Source organism: Vombatus ursinus, unplaced genomic scaffold (genome assembly GCF_900497805.2).
Source record: "Vombatus ursinus unplaced genomic scaffold, bare-nosed wombat genome assembly UNPS02015255.1, whole genome shotgun sequence".
Taxonomy (NCBI): domain Eukaryota; kingdom Metazoa; phylum Chordata; class Mammalia; order Diprotodontia; family Vombatidae; genus Vombatus; species Vombatus ursinus.
Genome location: NW_020955033.1, coordinates 4,695,899 through 4,717,011, shown reverse-complemented (window position 1 = coordinate 4,717,011; position 21,113 = coordinate 4,695,899). Strand labels below are relative to the sequence as shown.

General features: G+C 34.5%; 1 protein-coding gene across 1 annotated transcript in view; it reads left to right on the top strand.

The window, feature by feature from the left end:
- The window catches only part of LOC114031732 (gamma-1-syntrophin), a 488,334-nt gene that overhangs the window by 347,294 nt on the left and 119,927 nt on the right, over positions 1-21,113 (top strand). Inside the window, exons 12-13 of the mRNA XM_027846876.1 lie at positions 8,397-8,513; positions 12,517-12,588. Of these exons, the coding sequence (XP_027702677.1) occupies positions 8,397-8,513; positions 12,517-12,588 (189 nt within the window). The remainder of the gene's footprint in view (positions 1-8,396; positions 8,514-12,516; positions 12,589-21,113) is intronic.

Below are 21,113 nucleotides of genomic sequence, written 5' to 3'. Positions count from 1 at the left end.
TCACACATTCCCTCTCACCTTCCCCCCTTCCCTTCCACTGTAAAAGACTTTTCTTGTCTGTTTTATGTGAGATAATTTGCCCCATTCTACCTCTCCCTTTCTGCTTCTCCCAGTATAATCCTCTCTCACCCCTTAATTTTATTCTCCAGATATCACCAGTTCATCTTCAACTCACCCTGTGTCCTCTATCTATCTATCTATCTATCTATCTATCTATCTATCTATCTATCTATCTATCTATCTATCTATCTATCTATCTATACATATGATTTTTCCCTCTAACTACCCTATTACTGACAAAGGTCTCATAAGTTATAAATATCATTTTTCCATGCAGGAATGTAAACATCTCAGTCCCTTATGATTTTTCTTTCCTGTTTGTCTCTTCATGTTTCTCTTGAGTATTGTATTTGATAGTCACATTTTCTGTTCAGCTCTGGTCTTTTTATCAAAAACACTTGAAAGTCCTCTATTTCACTCAATGTTCATTTTTTTCCCCCGAAGGATCATAGTCAGTTTTGCTGGGTAAGTGATTTTTGGTTGTAATCCTATTTCCTTTGCCCTCTGGAATATTATATTCCAAGCCCTGTGGTCCCTTAATGTAGAAACAGCTAAATCTTGTGTTATCCTGATTGTGTTTCCACAATACTTGAATTGTTTCTTTCTGGCTGCCTGCAATATTTTCTCCTTGAACTGGGAACTCTGGAATTTGGCCATAATATTCTAGGAGTTTTCTTTTAGGGACCTCTCTCAGGAAGTAATTGGTGGATTCTTTCCATTTCTATTTTACCCTCTGGTTCTAGAACATCAGGGTAGTTTTCTTTCCTTTTTTCTTTTTTTATTAATATATTTTGATTTATCAATAATCACTTCCATATGCTTTTGAGTTTAAAATCCCCCCCTTCCTCCCCACCACCCTCCCCAAGATGGCACACAATCTGATATAGGCTATACATTTACATTCATATTAAACATATTTTCACATTAGTGATGTAAGTAAAAAATTAAAACCAATAGGAGGAACCAACAGAAAGAGGAAACAAAACTCAACAGAAGAGAAAAAAATAGCAATTCAACTTCCATAGTTCTTTCTTTGGACGTGGGCAGCATTTTCCATCACAAGGCCTTTGGAGATATCTTAGATCCTTGTATTGCCGGGAAGGGTTAAGTTTATCAATATTAGTCATCACACAACGTGGCTGTTATTGTGTACAACATTCTTTTGGTTCTGCTCACTTCACTCAGCATCAGACCATACAAGTCCTTCCAGGTTTTTCTGAAGTTAGCCTGTTCATCATTTCATATAGCACAATAGTATTCCATCACATTCATATACCACAACTTGCTCAGCCATTCCCTAATTGATGGGCATCCTCTCAATTTCCAATTCTTTGCCACCAGAAAAAAAGAGCTGCTATGAATATTTTTGTACATGTGAGTCCTTTTCCCATTTGTATGATCTCTTTGGGATATAGCCCTAGAAGTGCTATTGCTGGGTTAAAGGGTATGCACATTTTGATAGCCCTTTGGGCATAGTTCCAAATTACTCTCCAAAATGGTTGGATTGTTTCACAACTCCACCAACAATGCATTAGTGTTCCAATTTTCCCACATCTTCTCCAACATTTATCATTTTCCTGTTTTGTCATGTTGGCCAATCTGATAGGTGTGATGTGGTACCTCAGAGTTGTTTTGATTTGCATTTCTCTAATCAATAGTGATTTAGAGCATTTTTTTCATATGACTATGAAATGGCTTTAATTTCTCCATCTGAGAACTGTCTTTTCATATCCTTTGACCATTTATCAATTGGGGAATGACTTGTTTTCTTATAAATTTGACTTAATTCTCTATATATTTTAGAAATGAGGCCCTTATCAGAGAGACTGGTTGTTAAAATTCTTTCCCAATTTTCTACCTTCCTTCTAATCTTAGTTGCATTGGCTTTGTTTGTACAAAAACTTTTCAATTTAATGTAATCAAAATTATCCATTTTGCTTTTTGTAATGTTCTCTATCTCCTGTTTGGTCATGAATTCTTCTGTTCTCCATAGATCTGATAGGTAAACTATTCCTTGCTCTCCCAGTTTGCTTATAGTATCAGCCTTTATATCTAAATCATGAGCCCATTTTGACTTTATTTTGGTATATAGTGTGAGATTTTGGTCTATGCCTAGTTTCTGCCATACTCTTTTCCAGTTTTCCCAGTTTTTTCAAAGAATGGGTTCTTATCCCAGAAGCTGGGGTCTTTGGGTTTATTGAATAATATAATACTATGGTCATTGACTACTGTGTCTTGCATATTTAACCTATTCCATTGATCCATCACTCTATTTCTTTGCAGTACCAAGCAGTTTTGATGATTGCTGCTTTATAATACAATTTAAAATCTGGAATGGCTAGGCCACCTTCCCCTGCATTTCTATTCATTAGTTCCCTTGATATTCTGGACCTTCTGTCAGGGCAGTTTTCCTGGATAATGTCTTAAAAGATGATGTCTAGGCTTTTTTTTTTTTGATCAGGGTTTTTAGATAGTCCAATAATTTTTAAATTCTCTCTCTTGGATCTATTTTCAAGGTCAGTTGTTTTTCCAATGAGATATTTCACATTGTCTTCTATTGTTTCATTCTTTTGGTTCTGTTTTATAATGTCTTGATTTCTCATCAAGTCCAATTGCTCCAATCTAATTTTAAAGGAAGTATTTTCTTCAGCGAGTTTTTGGACTTCCTTTTCCATTTGGCAAATTTTGCTTTTTAGGGCATTCTTTTCCTCATTGGCTTTTTGGACCTCTTTTGTCATTTGAGTTAGGCTATTTTTTAAGGTGTTATTTTCTTCAGTATTTTTGGAGTCTCCTTTAGCAAGCTGTTTACTAGTTTTTCATGATTTTCTTGCATCACTCTCATTTCTCTTCCCAGTTTTTCCTCTAGTTCTCTTACTTGCTTCTCAAAATCCTTTTTGAGCTCTTCCATGGCCTGGGACTGATTCATATTTTTCTTGGAGGCTTTGGATGTAGGAGCTTTGACTTTGTTGTCTTCTTCTGGTTGTATATTTTGATCTACTTTGTTATCAAAGAAAGATTCTATGCTCTTTTTTTTGTGCCTTTGTTTGCTCATGATCCCATCCAATTACTTAGTTTATAAACTCTTTGTTAAGGTGGGGATCTGCTTCCAATAAGGAGAATGTACTATCCCAAGCTTCAGGGGGTTTTGTGGAGCTGTTTTCAGAGATACTTCTAGGGTCTTTTAAGTTTTCAGTTCTTCCAAGGTGGTATGATCAAGAGTGAGGGGTTTACTCCTTTCCTGGACTCTGCTGTGGTCTATAAGTGACCACATGAACTCTTTTCTGACTTGAAACTGTGGAGGATTCCCTCTGCACCAACACTATGAGCTCTACCATGCCAGCACTTCTCTTTGGCCCAGTATTGCCACCCAGAACTGTGACCCAGATCCAAGCATGGGCAAAGCAAGAGAATCCTGCACCAGCAAAGAGATCCCTGCAATCCCCCTCTGATCAGCCACTTGATTGCTCCTCAGTCTGTGGATTGGAAGTTCTGGAAGCAGCTGCTGCCACAGGGTTACAGCTGGGGCTGGGACTGGGACCACACTTCTCTTTTACAGTAGTCACAGACTTTTCCTACTGACCTTCTAAGTTGCCTTTGGCATTCTTCTGTTGAGAAGTCTGAAGCTGCCACTGCTGCCCATGATTCAGTCCTCTGAGCCCTGCTCCAGGTTCATTGAGGCCTGTTTTGACCATTCACCCACACCAAAATGAGTTCTTCTCTCAGCCGGGCATGATAGATCTTTCTGATTGCCCATCCAGGTTGTCTTGGGCTGTAAATGTGATTCACTCTGTCTTTTTGTGGGTTCTGCTGCTCTTGAATTTGTTTAGAGCCATTTTTTACAGGTATTTGGAGGGGTTTGGGAGAGAACTCAAGCAAGCCACTACTTTCACTCTGCCATCTTGGCTTCAAATTTTTTCCATTCTTGAACAAATGTTGATCTTCCAACCCACATTTTATTACCATTCTTTTTAGATCATTTTTCAAACTCATGCAAAACTACATTCAATTTGATTAAGCATATATGACAGAGATCCTGTCATACTCTCTAATGTTTCCCCATCCAACATGCCAACAGGAAGCTGATTCTAGGCAAAGTGGAGCAGATACCCTCAAGGAGCTTATAATTTAATTAGGGATGCAAAATGCTCACATGAAATAGACTAAAAAATAACAATGTAAACAGACCTCCCATGTGTTAGAGTCCTCAGCCCACTTCTTCCTTGTGCCTTCACCCTAGTACACACAAATTCAAATCCATATCCCACCTGCTGATAATTATGCTGGTATCAAACTATGTTCACTGACTTCTCCCCTACCACTCTATTTCATTTATCAAACATTCATTGAGCTCCTACTATGTTAAGAGGTGTTAGGCATTAACCTTCCTTATACAGATATAAGGAACTCTAAAAACCATTAAAATCAGATATTTATATCATAGTCTTCAGAATGTTGATATTGCACCTAGGGGATTAGGGAAATGTCCAAAGCTGGTAACTTTCCTCCCAGGTCTGCAGGACACAGTTTTCTGTCCACGCATTGCCCTATAACACACTCATCCTATGCTCAACATGGAATTACCTCTAAGGACCCACATTTAGATACACTCCTATTTCATTTTCACTGCCTGTCATTTATTTCCACTCTGTACATTGTCAACTGGTCTATGTTATTTTCTTGCATCTCTCACCCCGTTCTATTTCACTCAGTTCAATGGACACTCTCTACTTCATTGTTAACATACCCAGGTCCTACTTCCCATATTCAATAACTAATTGCTCTATTTTTTTTTCCACTGATAGGACTCATCACCACATTACCTTGCCTAACCAAACAGTATCTTAAAGCTTTGTGGAAAAATTATGAATTTCATGCAGTAGTTCCAGTATTGCAGTTTTTATTTTTAATAAACTCCTCTTTTCATGACCCATCATTTGAGATATTTTTTACCATCACTTCATCATTCTTTCAGTGCATCCCTCTTTCTCACCCTTCCATTATTCTATTGAGAACATCCCAAAATAGTATAATCATACTAATACTTTTTGTCTAAGTAGACTCCCTCTAACCACCCTAGTCAGAATAAAATTCATAGGGATTGCATAATCACCTTCCCATGTAGGTAACATAGTTTAAACTTGTTTAGCTATTAATGGTTTCTCACTTATATTTACTTTTTTATACTTCTCTTGAGCCTTGTGTTCAAATGTTAAATTTTCTGTTAAGTTCTGTTTTGCTTTGTTTTGTTTTGTGTTTCATCAGGAAGTTTGAAAGTTCTCAGTTTCATTAAATATCAATTTCCCTCCTGTAGGATTATATTCCATTTTGCTGGACAGGTTATTATTAGTTTTAATCCTATTTTGCCTTCTGAAATAGCATATTCCAAACCCTTTGCTCCTTTATAGTGGTATCTATTCAATCTTATAAGATATTGACTGTACCTCAAGGGTAATTGCTCCCTCAATACTATGCCCATTCATTCTGGTTCCTTGCAACATTTTCTCATTTATGTAGGAGTTCTGGATTTTGGCCATAACATTCCTAGTTTTCATTTTGAGATTTCTTTGAAGTGGTGACTGGTAGTTTCTTTATGTGTTTTTTTCTTTTCTCTCTGGTTCTAAGATATCTAGTAAGCTTTCCTTTATAATTCCTTGAAATATGATGTCTAGACTTTTTTTGTTCATGATTTTTAGGTGGTCAAATGATTTTTAAATTATCTTTCCTTTTTCTATTTCCTTTGAGATATTTCACATTTTCTTCTATTTTTTGTCTTTTGATGGTGTATGGTTTCTTAATGTCTCATAGAATCATTAGTTTCCATTTGGACAAGTCTAATTGTTAAGGATTTACTTTGTTTGGTGTTGTTTGTACCTTTTTTTTAATCACACTGTTCTCTTTTCATAATTTTCTGGAATTAGCTCTTAGTTCTTTTTCCAATTTATGTGCTACTACTCTTATTTGATTTTTAAAAATATTTTTTTGCTTTTTTATCTCTACCTTCTTACCTCTATTTTCTACTCTTCTAGGAATGTTGTTGGTCTTGTGTACAATCTGCATTTTTCTTTGAGGCTTTGCTTGTAGATCATAGTCTTCTGTGTTTATGGCTTCAGCTTCCCTGTAACCATAATAGTTTTTATGGCCAGGTTATTTTTTGTTGTTGTCATTCATTCATGTTTCCAGTCTATTTCTTGACTTTGGAATTTAAGTTAGTATTGGTTTCTGCTCACTTTGGAGGTTGGGAGGATGCCTGGCCTGAGCTTCTGTCCTATCTTTTATATCCTTCTTCTGCTTTCATTCCTCAGTCTGGGGACTTGTAGATTTTTTTGTACTTCCAAAGTGAGAGAGGGAGAGGCCTGCCTACTCTGAACATTCCTGACCTATTTTGTGTTTGTTAACTTGAGTGTGATTTGGTTTTTATAGATTGTTGCTGGACATAGTCAGTTACCCTGTTGAAAGGTTCTGTGGGTTCAGAATGAGTGAATTGCTGTATCCACATTGGTTTTCTCCTCCTGCCCTGGTTTATTGCACTATAGGCTTATGTGTGGGAATAAAGTGACTCCTCACTCTTTTCTCAGAGTCACATAGCTATTTTTTTTTCCTGTAATCTGTTCCTTGCTCCTTACACAGATAGGGTCCTTGCTCCCTCAATACTAAGCCCATTTTCTCACCCTGGAATTATGACCCAGACCTGGGAAATGGATGAGAAAGCTGCCAGGTGTCACTCACCTGTTTTTACGCTCCTGGCCATCCCCCAACTCAGTGTCTACAGATCTCTTTTTCTTTCTTCTTAAGCTGCCCTGGGCTGAAAAAAATGACTCACTGTGACTTTTTCTTGGCTTTCCACATCAAATTTTATTCTGGTACTCTAAAAATTTTTGTAGGGGAGGATGTGAAGGGAGGTAGGGCAAAACTGTTAACTCTCTCTCTGCCATCTTGACTCTGCCCCTCTTCCTCATGTTTCATCTTTTGACAATTGTTTGCCTATCTTCAGAATCAGCCCAGGAATTCTCCACCTTAGCATAGTGAGGCTGTAACTGGGTTGGAGTATAGAACTGAATTTCAATCTCTTTGAATTGCAAATTACTTGAAGGAAAACACATTTTAGCTAAGAATTCCCTTGAACATGGAGGCATCACAGAATACCTAGTTTTCATTTATTTTATCATTGTGGTGGCATGATTCATTTGGCCCATGGATCAATGATCTACATGAGCATCCTTTCATGTGGCTTGTAGATTGCTCTGTTCTATCTACCTCTTATGCAACATAGGACTGGTCACCTCAATAATTACTTGTTAAGTGATAGATTGGATCGTTAGAATGTGCTGCTTCTGGGAGACATTGTTAATAATAATTGTAATAACAATAAATCAAGTGCTTAGTATGCATTTATTAAGTGCTTAGTATGCACTAGGCATTATGCTAAGCAGTACGGTTATGGAAAAGGGTAAAAACAAAAATATGGTTCCTGTCCTCAAAGAGTTTACATACTACAAATCATAACTGACATTATTACATCACTTTCAAGTTTAGAAAGTGCTTTACACAAACAATTCATAGCTGTCACATGGAGAGAAAAAAAAAGAGTGGTTTGTTTTCAGTTATTTCATTGCCAGAAATATATCAATATTAGTTTAAGAAGCAACATACTGTAGTGTATAGGAAACTGCCCTTGAAATCAGGACAACTTGGATTTAAGTTTTACCCCTGATCTATAGCAGCTCTTTGACTCTGGGCAAGTAACTTAACTTTTCAGTTCTCTAGGCAAACTCTAAGACTATAAGTTGAAGAGAAGATGCCAAAGGTATATAAAAAAGTTTCCTCACCTGGGAGTTCACCACACCAATGAAATTAATTTCAGGCCTAAGCCCTCTTGCTACCTAAATTTAAAAGCAGTAAATAATGTAGCAGTTTCTCATCTAGGATAAGCAAAATCATCATTTATCTGAGTATCTCATGTCCATACTGTGATAAGGGAGTCTATCAGCTTCAAATGAGGAGGACAGAAAGGTAATACAGAAAACCTCAGGGAAAGAGAGCATATGTAACAGGCCTTCATTTCATTCATTATATTGTCCTTATAGGAATTCTCAAACTATTCTGATCTCAGGTTGAAAATGTTTGAAAATGTTGGTCTACATTTTTGTTTTTATAATGGGCATCCTTCTCATGTGCAACAGAAAAAATAATTTTCAACATGTGGCTATTTTTATCATTTTAATTGAAAGTGATTAGTAAAAAATTAGAATTAGAATTACTTTACCATATTTGCATAACAAATTCTAATAAAGATAAGCTCATATGACATTAGTCAACATTATTAATTTTCCTGCCAGATAGTCTACATGGGCTGGACTGAAGAACGAGAACAAGATTCCCTTCAAGATCGGAAGTATACACCAAAGTTTTTAGCACTGAGAGGCTCTTCCCTTTATAAATTTCTGGCACCTCCAGTAAGTATATTTTCTTACACTTTTATTTTTACTAATTTTTTTGGCCTAATCTTTAGAAATGGATCCTATACTCAACTTATTTCTATTATTAAATAATAGATGAGAACCATTGTAGTGTAGCCTAAGAAAAGCTGGCCGCAGAAGTAGGGTAGACCTAGATATCTGCCCTGCTTTTGAGACGTCCTAAGTGTGCAACTGTCAGCAAATCACTTAGTTTTTCAGTGCTTCAGGTAATTCTCCAAGACCATAATTTGGAAAAGAGTTGCCATCCTCCATTGGTGGAATTCCAGAGGGCCTTACGATCTTCCCAAAATAATGAAATCATAGATCCAGACTAAATAGAAATAAAAGAGAAATAACATATATGAGGAACAATTGAACAAACTGGTCATTTTAGCCAGGAAACTAGAAAACTCAGAAAAATAGATATCATGAGGTATCTGAAGGCCCATCACATAGAGGAAAGATTAAACTTCTGCTCTTTGGCTCCAGAGGCCAGAACCAGGAACAATGAAATAGGTGAAAGTTGCAAAGGGGCAATGATAGGCTTCATGTCAGGAAAAAATGTCCAATGGAACTGCCAAAAGCATAATGGGCTACTTAGAGAAGTGGTAGTTTCCCTGTGCTTATTGGTCTTCAATCATAGGGTGGATAATTACATGCTGGATATGTTAAAATAGGGATTCTTTTCTGGTATGGTTTGGATTAGCTGTCTCCTAACCTCCTTTCCAATTCTCGAATTGTATGATTCTGTAAAAGAAGGAAAGAAGACAAGAAAGAGAAGGGGAAGGAAGGAAAGAGGAAAATAATGAGAAAAAGAAGAAAAGTAGAGAGAGAGAGAGAGAGAGAGAAAGAGACTAAATATGATAGGAGGAAGGAAAAAAGAAAAAGAAAGTTACATGATAACTTTATTACCTATTCAAAAGGAATAGCAAGTTGCACATAATGGATTTGCAGTTTCATGTTCAATCATCTTTTTTATTGTACTCTGTTATGGAAATATTTATTATTATAAAATTTATATCATATTATATAAAATTATATTTTATATAAATTATATATATTATATATTTATATTATATAAAATTAAATATTATATTATATAAAATTAAAATAAATATTTTAAAAAGAAAAACATAAATGTAAGGAAAATAATTTAAATAAAGAGTCTAAAATCTTCCCTAAAGAGCTTTCACCCTGGAATTGAACTGTCCTGAGTATTTTTTCTTAATCTTGATAACCCATGAAAAATCTGAAAGTACTATTTTTCACATTGCAAACCTTAGAAACAATGATAATGTTCAACCTGTCACCTCAGGATTTGGTTATGGTGGCCATCAGAACATAAAAATTACATAATGAGATGCTATCAGAGCAACATCATCTATTAATGTTGTGTCTGAGCATTAGATAGAAGAGTGCATGGAGGGAGGAACAAAGGAAGTATGTGCAATGATTTTAGTAGCTCGAATTCTGATTAATCAGTACATTTATAAATAATTCATGCCAGAGGAGAATTTTAAGGGGATTTATTAAATTAGCTTCAGGGTACAAAGCTGAGGCAATAAGAAACAAATAGAATAAGAAATATGTTTAAAAAAAGAATAGGAAAACAAGTATTTTATTTTAATGGATAAATTTCCATAGAAATAGTATAGATCAAAGTTTAACAATCTGGTCAGTTTAACAAACTGGTCAGTCAGCCAGAAAATAACTTCTCTATTTGCATTATATAATATAACTTATTTTGAATATTAATTATTTTCCATACCCAGTTAAATCATATTCTTGTCTGGCAAATTGAAAATATCAAACAAGCCTTGTGTTTTAATTTGCATTTAAAGTATATCTGTTGTTATTAGTTAACCAAATAAAGCATTTCTACAGAGAGAGCATATCCTGCCTAACAAGGGGCATCTTGGTATCAGCAAAATTCACTACCCTGGTCATTTGATTTCTAAGCACATAAGGCATCCATTAGATCTGTTAGGGCCAAATGGGCAGGAATCTCCTGCATAGGTCATCCTCATCATTTCCCTTCCTGATTCTGTTTTTGAAAGGTTATGGAAGGGAGAGAGGAGCCTGCTGTTATAAAGTTGAAACATGTGTCCTTCATGGATATAAGATTGTTATACAAAGCTGGAACCTGAAAAGCATTTGATATCTATGCATGATGGTTAGCTACCATAGTATTATCTTTATAATACCATACTTTAGGTCAATTGTGAGTTAAATCAGCTTTTTCTGGGCTGTCCTAGAAACCCAACTACCATCAAAATGCTATTTCAAATGGAAATTATAAGTTAGACCCTTCCAATAATAGAATCTGAGTTAGCTCTAACTTTAATAGTCTTCTCTGAGCCCTAAAAAAGGAATAGAAAATGAATTTAGACTCCTTGACCAATCTCTAGACTACTAAAATCATATTCATATGAGATGTAAAGTATTTCTGTACATAAGATAATTATCTTCAAATTATTGATGTACTAATGGTGCCACAGTGAGAAAAAAAAAAACTATTGATTTTCATGAATTAAATATTTTTGAGCCCTTGATAGAAATAGTTTTCTTAAATAGAGAAAGCTTTATGTTTGGTCACTTCATGATGAACTCTTCTATAACTCCTTGCTTTGTTTACCAGGGAAAGGAAGGAAGAAGAGAGAAAGAAAGGAAAGAGAAAGGGAGGGAAGGAACAAATGGAAGAAAACTAAAACTTCACAGAGGATTTGTGAAACATCATTATTTGTTGTTTCTGAAGTACTTAGGAAATTTAATGCCTTCCAAATATGCATTTAAAATATGCAGACAAAATGCCCTAAACTGCTATTGATTAGAGAACCACCTCATACCTATCAGATTGGCTAGCATGAAAGAAAAGAAAAATGACAAATGCTAGAGGGAATGTGGGGAAATTGGGACACCAATGCACCTTTGGTATAGTTGTGAATTGGTTTAAGCATTCTGGACAGCAATTTGGAACTACACTCAAAAGGCTACAAAACTGTGCATATCCTTTGACCCAGAAATACTACTACCAGGTCTGTATCACAAACAGATCAAAGAAAAGGGGAAAAAGACATCTTTGTACAAAAATATTTATAGCAGCTCTTTTTTGTGGTGGCAAAAAATTAGACATCAAGAGGAGGTCCATTAATTGGTGAATCGCTGAACAAGTTGTGGTATTTGATTGTGATGGAATCCTATTGCTATAAAATCATGAGCAGTATGCTTTCAGAAAAATTCTTAAAAGACTTACATGAACTGATATGAAATGAAGTGAGATGAACCAGGAGAACACTGTACACAATAGCAACAATATTGTACAGATGATCAATGGTGAAAGACTTAGCTACTTTGATTAAGACAATGATCCAAGACAATTCCAAAGGACCCATGATGACAAATTCTATCCAGTTCCAGAGAGAAAGAAACTGATAAATTCTGAATGCAGATTGAAGCATAACTTTTTACTTTGATTTCTTTGTTTTTAATAGTTTGTACATTGTTTTATTTTTTTCCAACATGGCTAATCTAGAAATATATTTTGGGTGACTTCACATGTATAATCCATATCAAATCACTTGCCTTCTCAAGGAGAATCTTAAGGGAAAGAGAGATTTGGAACTCAAGTTATTAAATTATTTTTAATTTTTACATGTAACTGGGAAATATTTAACAAAATAAATAAAAATATTTTTAAAGTGTTCAAAGAATAAAATGAAATATGTAGACACATTAGGCCTTTTGCCAATGACAAGTGATAAAGTATTTTTTTGAAGGTGTGGGAAAGGAAATTGAGAAAGAAAAAGTAGTAATTAAAGAAACAAAGATTTAAACATACTGATTTCTGTAAGCATTTTTGCAAAAAGGCAGGACAAAATTAATCTGTGAAGGTCTCTATGAATAAACATTTTGTGATTTGTGGAGAAAAAATTAGAGGAATTAAAAATGAATTATATTTCTAATAATTATGATATTACCATGTAATTTTCTCATTTTAAAGGTAACCACTTGGGACTGGACACGAGCAGAAAAAACATTCTCAGTTTATGAGATTATGTTTAAAATCTTCAAGGTATGAAAAATAAATGTAAGATTTCTTTTTTTAATGTTAGCAGTGTGTATATATATTCAGCACAAAGATGTTCTTAAGCATTATAGATAGCACATAAGTAAGATAAAAAAAAATAAAACAAAACCAATGAACTTGACCTTGAGAGAAATGGTTACTGAATGGACATTCCCAACTCTGTATTTTACTATAATCATTGATGGGCCAGGACAGTATTTATTGAACTATTTATAGTGGAATTAGTTCACAGATAGGTCCTGAAAAGAAACTTGGGCCATTAAATTGCTTGTTTTGTTGTTATTGGAGTGGAAAGAAAGTGGAGGCAGAGAGACTATTGGAAGGCTATAGTAGTCTGGGTGAGAGGGATTAAGGGCCTGAACTAGAGTGTTAACTTTGTGAATGGAGAGAAGGAAATGTGTACAAGAGATGCTGTGAAGGTCAGAAAGAAATATGTGTGGAAATAAATAGAAGCAAGCAGAATGTCCAAGGTGCCAAAATTCCCCAATTTTTCCAACCAGTTATGCAGCCATGCATCTTATAGCCTCTAGTAATAATACATGTTGAATCCCACCAATAGAATGTAATCTCTTTGAGTGCATGGATCATTTCATTTTTGTCTGTATCATTAACAACTAGAATAGTGTGGGATATATAGTAGGCACAAAAAATTGATTAGGATAACTGTTTCCACCTACTTAGCCAATGACCATTAAGTACCAATCCAAGCTAATAAGAATATAATTTTTAAAATAATTTAAAACAGAGAAATCAATCAGCAAGCATTTACAAAGTGCTGAAAAGGGTTTGAATTATTTTGTTTAAATTAATATTTTTCTATTTCTACAAAAGGTATATGCTATGTTATTTAACATTTCTACAGCATTTTAATTTTCTCATAACAACTATGTGATATACATAATGAGAGTATTATTACCTAATTTTACAGGTAAGCAAATTGAATCTCAGAATCTTATATGAATTGCATGGTCATACAGCTAGGAAAATGTCAGAGTAGGAATTGGAACTCAAGTCTTTCCTAGCTCAGTCTTCTTTTTGCTACATTAATACAACTCCATAATTCACTCTGGTGTAAGATAAATAAACTTTGTCCCTAATAAGGCAATTTTGAGTGAACTAGTCACTCTACTTTTAACTCCTTATGTTCTAGAAATATGTTCTTTGAATAGATAAGGACTAAATGGTCCAAAATTATTGAAAAATAAAACTTGCTACAATGCATTTCACGAGGGGGGGCAGGAGAGAAACAATTAAAAGAGAAATAAAAGTTTTGGCAAATACTATGAAACAAAGGGCAAAGCATTGCCCTGGTTTGAAAAAAAAGTTAAGTAGAGAAAGAAGCCATTTGAAAGCACTGTAATTTATTTTTCAGAAATGTATTTTCTAACAATATACTATGATCCAAACATAATGATAATACTAATAGCTAACATTTATATAGTGCCTTAAGCTTTGTAAAACACTTTCTCACAATCACTTGTGAATTAGGTACTCTTATTATCCCCATTTTACAGGTAAAAAAAAACTGTGGTTGAGTTAGGTTAAGTGATTTGTCTAGGGTCAAACAGCTGGTAAGTACATGAAGCAGATTTCAACTCTGGTCTTTCTGATTCCAATCTAGCACTCTCTTACATCACTTAGCTGACTAAAAAATAACATAAGTTTTGTAGAACATAACATATGATGAAGCTAAATATTTATTTCATAAAAACTATTTATGAAGGAAGATACTGCAGTCATTATGAAGTCCACATTAAGGGCAGTACTAACATATATGTGTTAAGATAAATAACTAAATCCAAATGTTTTCCATAAATTTCTGACTAAGTGAAATTGTGCCTTCATAAGAATAAATATTGTAAAACAGTTTAAAGCTCTAAACAATTTATCATTTTTAGAATGAATAAAATTGCTTATCTTTAAGTCTTTTAATTCATTTAACAAATGTATAACTTTTCAACTATTTTTCTCCTCTGATAAAACTAAGATAAATCAATTATCTTTTTTTGTTTGTTCACTTTAGTTTGTTCACTCACCTTTTCATATTGTCACGTTGGTTCAGAGATATCACCTATATGGTCTTATATCCCATTTCCGAAGGTGGCCATACGAAAATGATTTACCTATCCACGTCAATGATAAAAAAATGAACAACTACTCCTGGATAGCTTTAGCATCCCTTCATTAAGCATTATGTGTCATAAACATTTTCACAGTTTCATGACTTTGTTTTGAAACTATATTTTCAGACTTAGAGTAATGAGTTCCATAAGTCCAGTGTCTAAAGTAATGCTTGCTTTCACCAACCCTAAAATCAGAGTACTTTTAAGCTTCAAAAGTTTCCTATCTAGGATCCTAATATTTATTAAATGAGTCTGTACTCAGATTTCCAAACTGTACATGACTTTGATTATACCCTTTCTTAGTTGTTACCTGTCCAGAGTCAAAAGTCCTCATCTTTTCAGGTTGTCTTTGCATGTTCAATGTCCATTCCCTTAATCATGTTTGTTGCTTTCCTTTGGACCTCTTTCACCTCTATTATATCTATTTTAAGGAGTGGTGATCACAATGGAACTACATTTAATATATGACACTTATGATGGACATACAGTTTTCTCAAAGGTCAGGAAAATGTGTTGTATGTATGTTTTCACATTATCTTTCTGGGTAATGGCAAAAAAATATTTCTGGTTTGAGGGTTGTAACAATAAATTAAACCAAGGTCTGCAAGAAATATTTCAGCATGACTCCTCAATTCCTTTAGAGTATCATAAATGGTTATCTTAAAGCTTGCCATTTCACACATGTAGTTTGAATTATTTTCCCCAGTAAATTCATTTCCGTTCACATGCCCATGAAAACATCATCTGTGGGTTTTTTTTCTCCTGTCAGTTCATATCATTTTATAAGATTTTATTGCTCTTTGACCCCCTCAGTTTTTTCATTTTACCCTATAGTAAAGTTTTGTTTTCCCTGCAGATGTGAAGATTTTGCTATCAAGGACCTCATTTATTCAAATATTAATAAGTCTACTCCCAAAACAAAATCCTTGTGTTCCAATCTTTTCATTCAAAGAAGCCCACTTTCTCCTTCCTCTGATTTCCAGACTGGATGTCAGTTTCTTATCCATGATAAAGCAACTTCAATCAAATGGTGCATCAACTTTTATTTTGAAATGTAATGTCCTACAGAGTTGTCCATGTTTAGTTCTAATAGCTAAAAAGGAACATACCGCAAAGGTGAGAAGTTGGATTTTCAGTGACAAAAATTTAAGTTTGAGCAAAAGAAAGTTGATGTGATTACACATGGTGTTTCTTTTTTTTAATTTCATTTTCTTTTTCAATTAACAAGCATCTATTTTTCTCTCTCTCATCTCTTCCCAATTTAAAAGAAAAATAAAACCATGTAACAAATGTACATAGTCAAGCAAAACAAACTCCTACATTTGTTACATGGATTTTATACAATTCATACAAAGGTTTCTTTAAATCCATCCCTTTTCTCATTTCTTGTGGTACTATCTTATTCCAATTTATCCAACCATTCCACAACTGATGGATACCCACATAGTTTCCAGTTTTTTTGCCATCACAACAGAGCTCTTATAAATATTTTCTTCTTTATGGATCTTTTTTTTCTTTCCTTTTTTATCATTTTGGATTTATAGACTTATGCTGTGTCAAAAGTTAGGGAGCTTTTGGAGAAATAGACATATTGATGAACTATTGGCAGATCTGTGAATTGGTTTAGCCATTCTGAACTACGTGCATAGTGTTTCCAAATGACTACACCTTAGGACAATATTACTTGAGATTTGACAATGTGAGTAGTGTAATACATTTTTTTCCTTCAAATGAATGGCCTTTCATCAATGTGTATCTTTAAAGTGTCCCAACATATGGCCATACTCACAAGGTACTGAGCCAAGTCAGTGCAAAACTGAAGATATAAAAACAATGGGTATTCAGGCCTGACTATAAAGGACTAACATCTACAAGAAAACACCTTCATGATTAGAGCTATTTAAAATGAGATACCTAGGGAAAAAGGGGGTTCACTCCCATTAGAGATCTTTTAAGTTTAGTGTGAATTGCAAAACAGATTGTGATTCAAGTACAAAGTGGATCACACATGGATTGAAATAAATTAACATCTTGGAATTTTATTCAGGGGTGGGAAACTTGTGACCTTGAGGCTACATGAAGTGTGGCTCTTTGACTAAATCCAAACTTCACAGAACAAATCCTTTTATTAAATCCTTTAAATATCAAACAAATCAAATAACAACCAAAGATTTATTGATTTTTTAAGAAGAAAATCTCTTTGTAAGATGCCTTTCTACCAAACTTATGTTATCAGGGATGCTTAGGTATCATTGGCGAAAGCAGTTTTATAAATTTTTAAACATTGCAAAAAAAAATAATGACAAGACAGATGTAATGCAATCTGATTTAGAAAATAGGAGCTAAAATCTTGATAGGAATAAGTATAGGAACAGGGCCTGTGATTTCTTTGGTATAGGGAACTCCCATATTAGGAATCTACTTCTTCTAATACAGGTTTGCACCTTCTCTATAACTTATTTCCCCAGAGAATTGGATAGGTCAGTTGTTGCTGTTCAGTCGTTTTTCAGTTATGTCTGACTCTTTATGACCACATGTTGGATTTTCTTGGCAAATATATTGGAGTAGTTTTCCATTTCCTTCTCCAACTCATTTTACACAAGAGGAAACTGAGGCATATAGGGTAGAGTGACTTGCCCAGGGTCACACAGCTAGTAAGTGTATGATTTGAACTCAGAAAGGTAAGTCTTCCCTACTCTAGGCCCACCATTTTATCCATTTTGTCACCTAACTGCTCTTGTCTGGGTCAAATAGAGAACTTAAGTGACTATCCCAGGGTGATACAGCTATGTGTGTTTCAGGAATAGGACTTGAATTCAGGTTTTCTTATCTCTCAGATTCTCAATCCTGTATGCCACACTTTGTGGTAGTTCACATTTATATAATCTCAAAATTTGTGAACCATTTTTCTCACAACCCTGTGGGTTATATAGAATATTGTTATTATATTAATATATATTAAAGGATGTGTTAAAAGAGTCTCAAAGATATTAAGTGACTTGCCTGTGGTCCACCTGATAAAATAAGTAATATTTAAACACAGGTCTCATGCCTCTAAATTTAGTGCTCTTTTCACTATAATACTTCTTTTTACCATTATCTTCGAATGTTAAAACAATTTTAATTGAAATACTAAATCTATTTAAACATGCTTATTATATTGTAATCATCTTATTTCATTCAGCAAAACAAGTAAGTGAACTATTTAAAAGTCCTTCCCTGTCAATGACAGCTGATCCTTTTTTTACTTCAAAAAGTACATGTGAACAAAGATTTGATATAAGTAGATCTTCCTCTTCTTCAAAAGAGACATTTTTCTTTTTTTTTAAACTTGGATTCTCAAAAGAGGTTAGGTGTTCATCTCAGGGAGTCAGTCTTCAGTACCATTCATTCTTTGTGGACTTATCTCATTATCTTTCAGGAGTCACTGCTCCCATAGAATTGCAGTCGACAATGCTTTCATGTTTTTTCTTCAAAATATGTGATATGAAATTTTTGGACTATTTCCACTGAGACTTGGTTATACTACCAACTGCATTAAGAAATAAAGGGAAAATTAGGCATTTTTAGCTCATTAAGACTATATCCCTCCTTTGCTCAAAGTGTTTATCCAAAAGAATCAAAGTAGGCAATAGGAAATTTTTTAGAACATCTTAGTGATTGGTTCTTGATAGATATTTATGCCCCTCTGAAAACCTGAATATTTGAATGCTGAAATGGATGTGTTCTTATCACTTCAAGTATTCATTTCACATGTAAGCTAGGTGGGACAATGGATAGAGTGCTGGGTCAGAAGTCTGGAAGACCTGAATTCAAATCTGGCCTCAGACACTTAGTAGCTGTGTGACCCTGGCCAAATCATTTAACCCTGTTTTCCTCCATTTCCTCAACTATAAAATGAGCAAGAGAAGGAAATGGCAAACCACTTCCATATCTTTGCCAAGGAAACCCCAAATGGGGCCACAAAGAATTGGACATGCCTGAAACAACAACAAATTCATTTCACAAGTTCATTCCAGCCTTCTTGTGCAGTATAATTAATGTCTATGTTCTCCCAGGATGTATGATTTCATTGATTTATGGAAACTTCTATCAATGAAAGTCTAGAATTTAGGACTATAATCTGTAGTCTCAGAGAGTTGTCTTCAATACTGAGAAATAAGAGGCTTGTTGAAGGTCATGTAGCTAGCATGGGTAAGAAAAGGACTTCATCTCATGTCTTCATGACTCCAAGGCTAGTCATCTAACTGCTCTTCCATGCTGTGATATCTCCCTTTAGCCTTACATAGATTGTCTGTAGAAAGTCCTAGAAGCTTTGCTATAGATCTTTTAGCATTTGGGGGAGGGGGGTACTAATACATCGCATAGTCTGTCCTGATGCTACCTGTGGCAGCACTTAGTAGGGAACAAAACTTCTGCCACTACATTGTCTTTTAATACGAGATCTGTTCTCTTATTCCACTATTGTTTGTACTCAGTCAACAGGATTTATTGAGGACTCACTCTGCATTTGCACTCTTTGAATAACACAATTTATACATGTCTCACTATTTGTATACCCACTATTGAGGCACAGAGGACTAGCTAAATGTGCAAAGGGTCACAATAGAAAAGCTCAAAGACCTAAGGATCCAATGTCCTAGAGTCATGCCATCATTTGTCCTTTATAATGGAAACTAAAATCTAATCCAACAGGACTGTTATTTCCATCATGATTTGGGTACTGTTCAAAATTTTCTTCTAGTTCAGTCAAGTTTTGTTTTTTGTTTTTTTTTCCTTGCCAAACCCTGAGAATTTATTGGCCTATCTTTACCTTATTTAATTTAGTTGTTATTGTGTGTGTGTGTGTGTGTGTGTGTGTGTGTGTGTGTGTATTACTTTTTGGAACTGGTATGCCTAAATGGTATAAAAAAGATTCATTTAAGACCTAGTATATTTTTCAGTTGATATATACCTTTCCTTTTGTTAATCTTCAGATTTTGAGTTCCAAATTATCTCACCCCCTCCCATCCCTCCCTCACTCAGAAGGCAAGCAATTTGACAGAGGTTATACATGTGAAGTCATGCAACACACATTTCCATGTAAGTCATTTTGTGAAAGAAAACACAAAAAAAAACCCCACAAAAAACAAAGTAAAGAAAAAAATATCTTTGATCTACATTCAGGCTCCACCAGTTCTCTCTCTGGAGATGGACATCACCTTTTGTCATAAGTCCTACAAAATTGTTTTGGATCATGGCATTACTGAGAATAGCTAAAGTATTCATAGTAGATCATCATACAATATTGTTGTTACTGTGTACAATGTCCTCCTGGTTCTACTCATTTCACTTTGCATCAGTTCATGTAAGACTATCTATGTTTTTCTGAGAGCATTGAACTCATCATTTCTTAAAACACAATAATATTCCATCACAATTATATACAACAGCTTGTTCAGCCATTCCCCAATTGATGGACATCCCCTCAATTTCCAATTCTTTTTTGCCACTAAGAAATCTGCTATGAATATTTTTGTACACATAGGTCCTTTTCCTTTTTGTTTTTTATCTCTTTGGGATACAGATTTAGTAGTGTTATTGCTTGGTCAAAGTGTTTGAATGGTTTGAACACAGTTTCAAGTTGCTCTCCAGAATGCTTGTATCAGTATACAACTTTACCAATAGTACACTAGTATTTTAATTTTCACACATCCCTTCCAACATGTGTTACTTTCCTTTTCTGTCATATTAGTCAATCTGACAGGTGTGAGGTAGAAGCTCAAAGTTTTTTCAATTTGCTTTTCACTCATGAATAGTTATTTAAAGCATTTTTTCATATGACTATATATAGCTTTGATTACTTTGTCTGAAAACTGCCTGTTCATATCCTTTGATATAAATTTATCAATTGAGCAATGGCTCTTATTTCTACAAATTTGACTTAATTTTCCATATGTTTGAGAGATGAAGTCTTTATCAGAGAAACTTATGGTAATTTTTTTCACAGTAATGATTACCAACTATGTTATTTCCCTTCATCCTATTTTCTCCTGTTTATCCTAGTTTCTCTCTTCCTTTACCCGATCCATTTTCAAAAGTCTTTTCTTTCTCACATTTATCTTCCCCAAAGTGTCCTCCTTTCCATCAGTTCCCCCATTATCCCCTTCCCTTCCTACTTTGCTCTATGATAAGATATATTTCTACACCCAACTGAGTATATATATTATTCCCTCTTTGAGGCCATTCTGATGTACTCTCCTCTCAGTTTCCAATATTCTCACCTCCAGGATAAAATCTCTTTCAGGCTTCTTTTATGTCAGATAACTTATCCCATTCCAATTTTCCCTTTCTCCTTATCCCAATGCAGTCTTCTTTCTCTTGATTTTATTTTTTAAAATAATCATA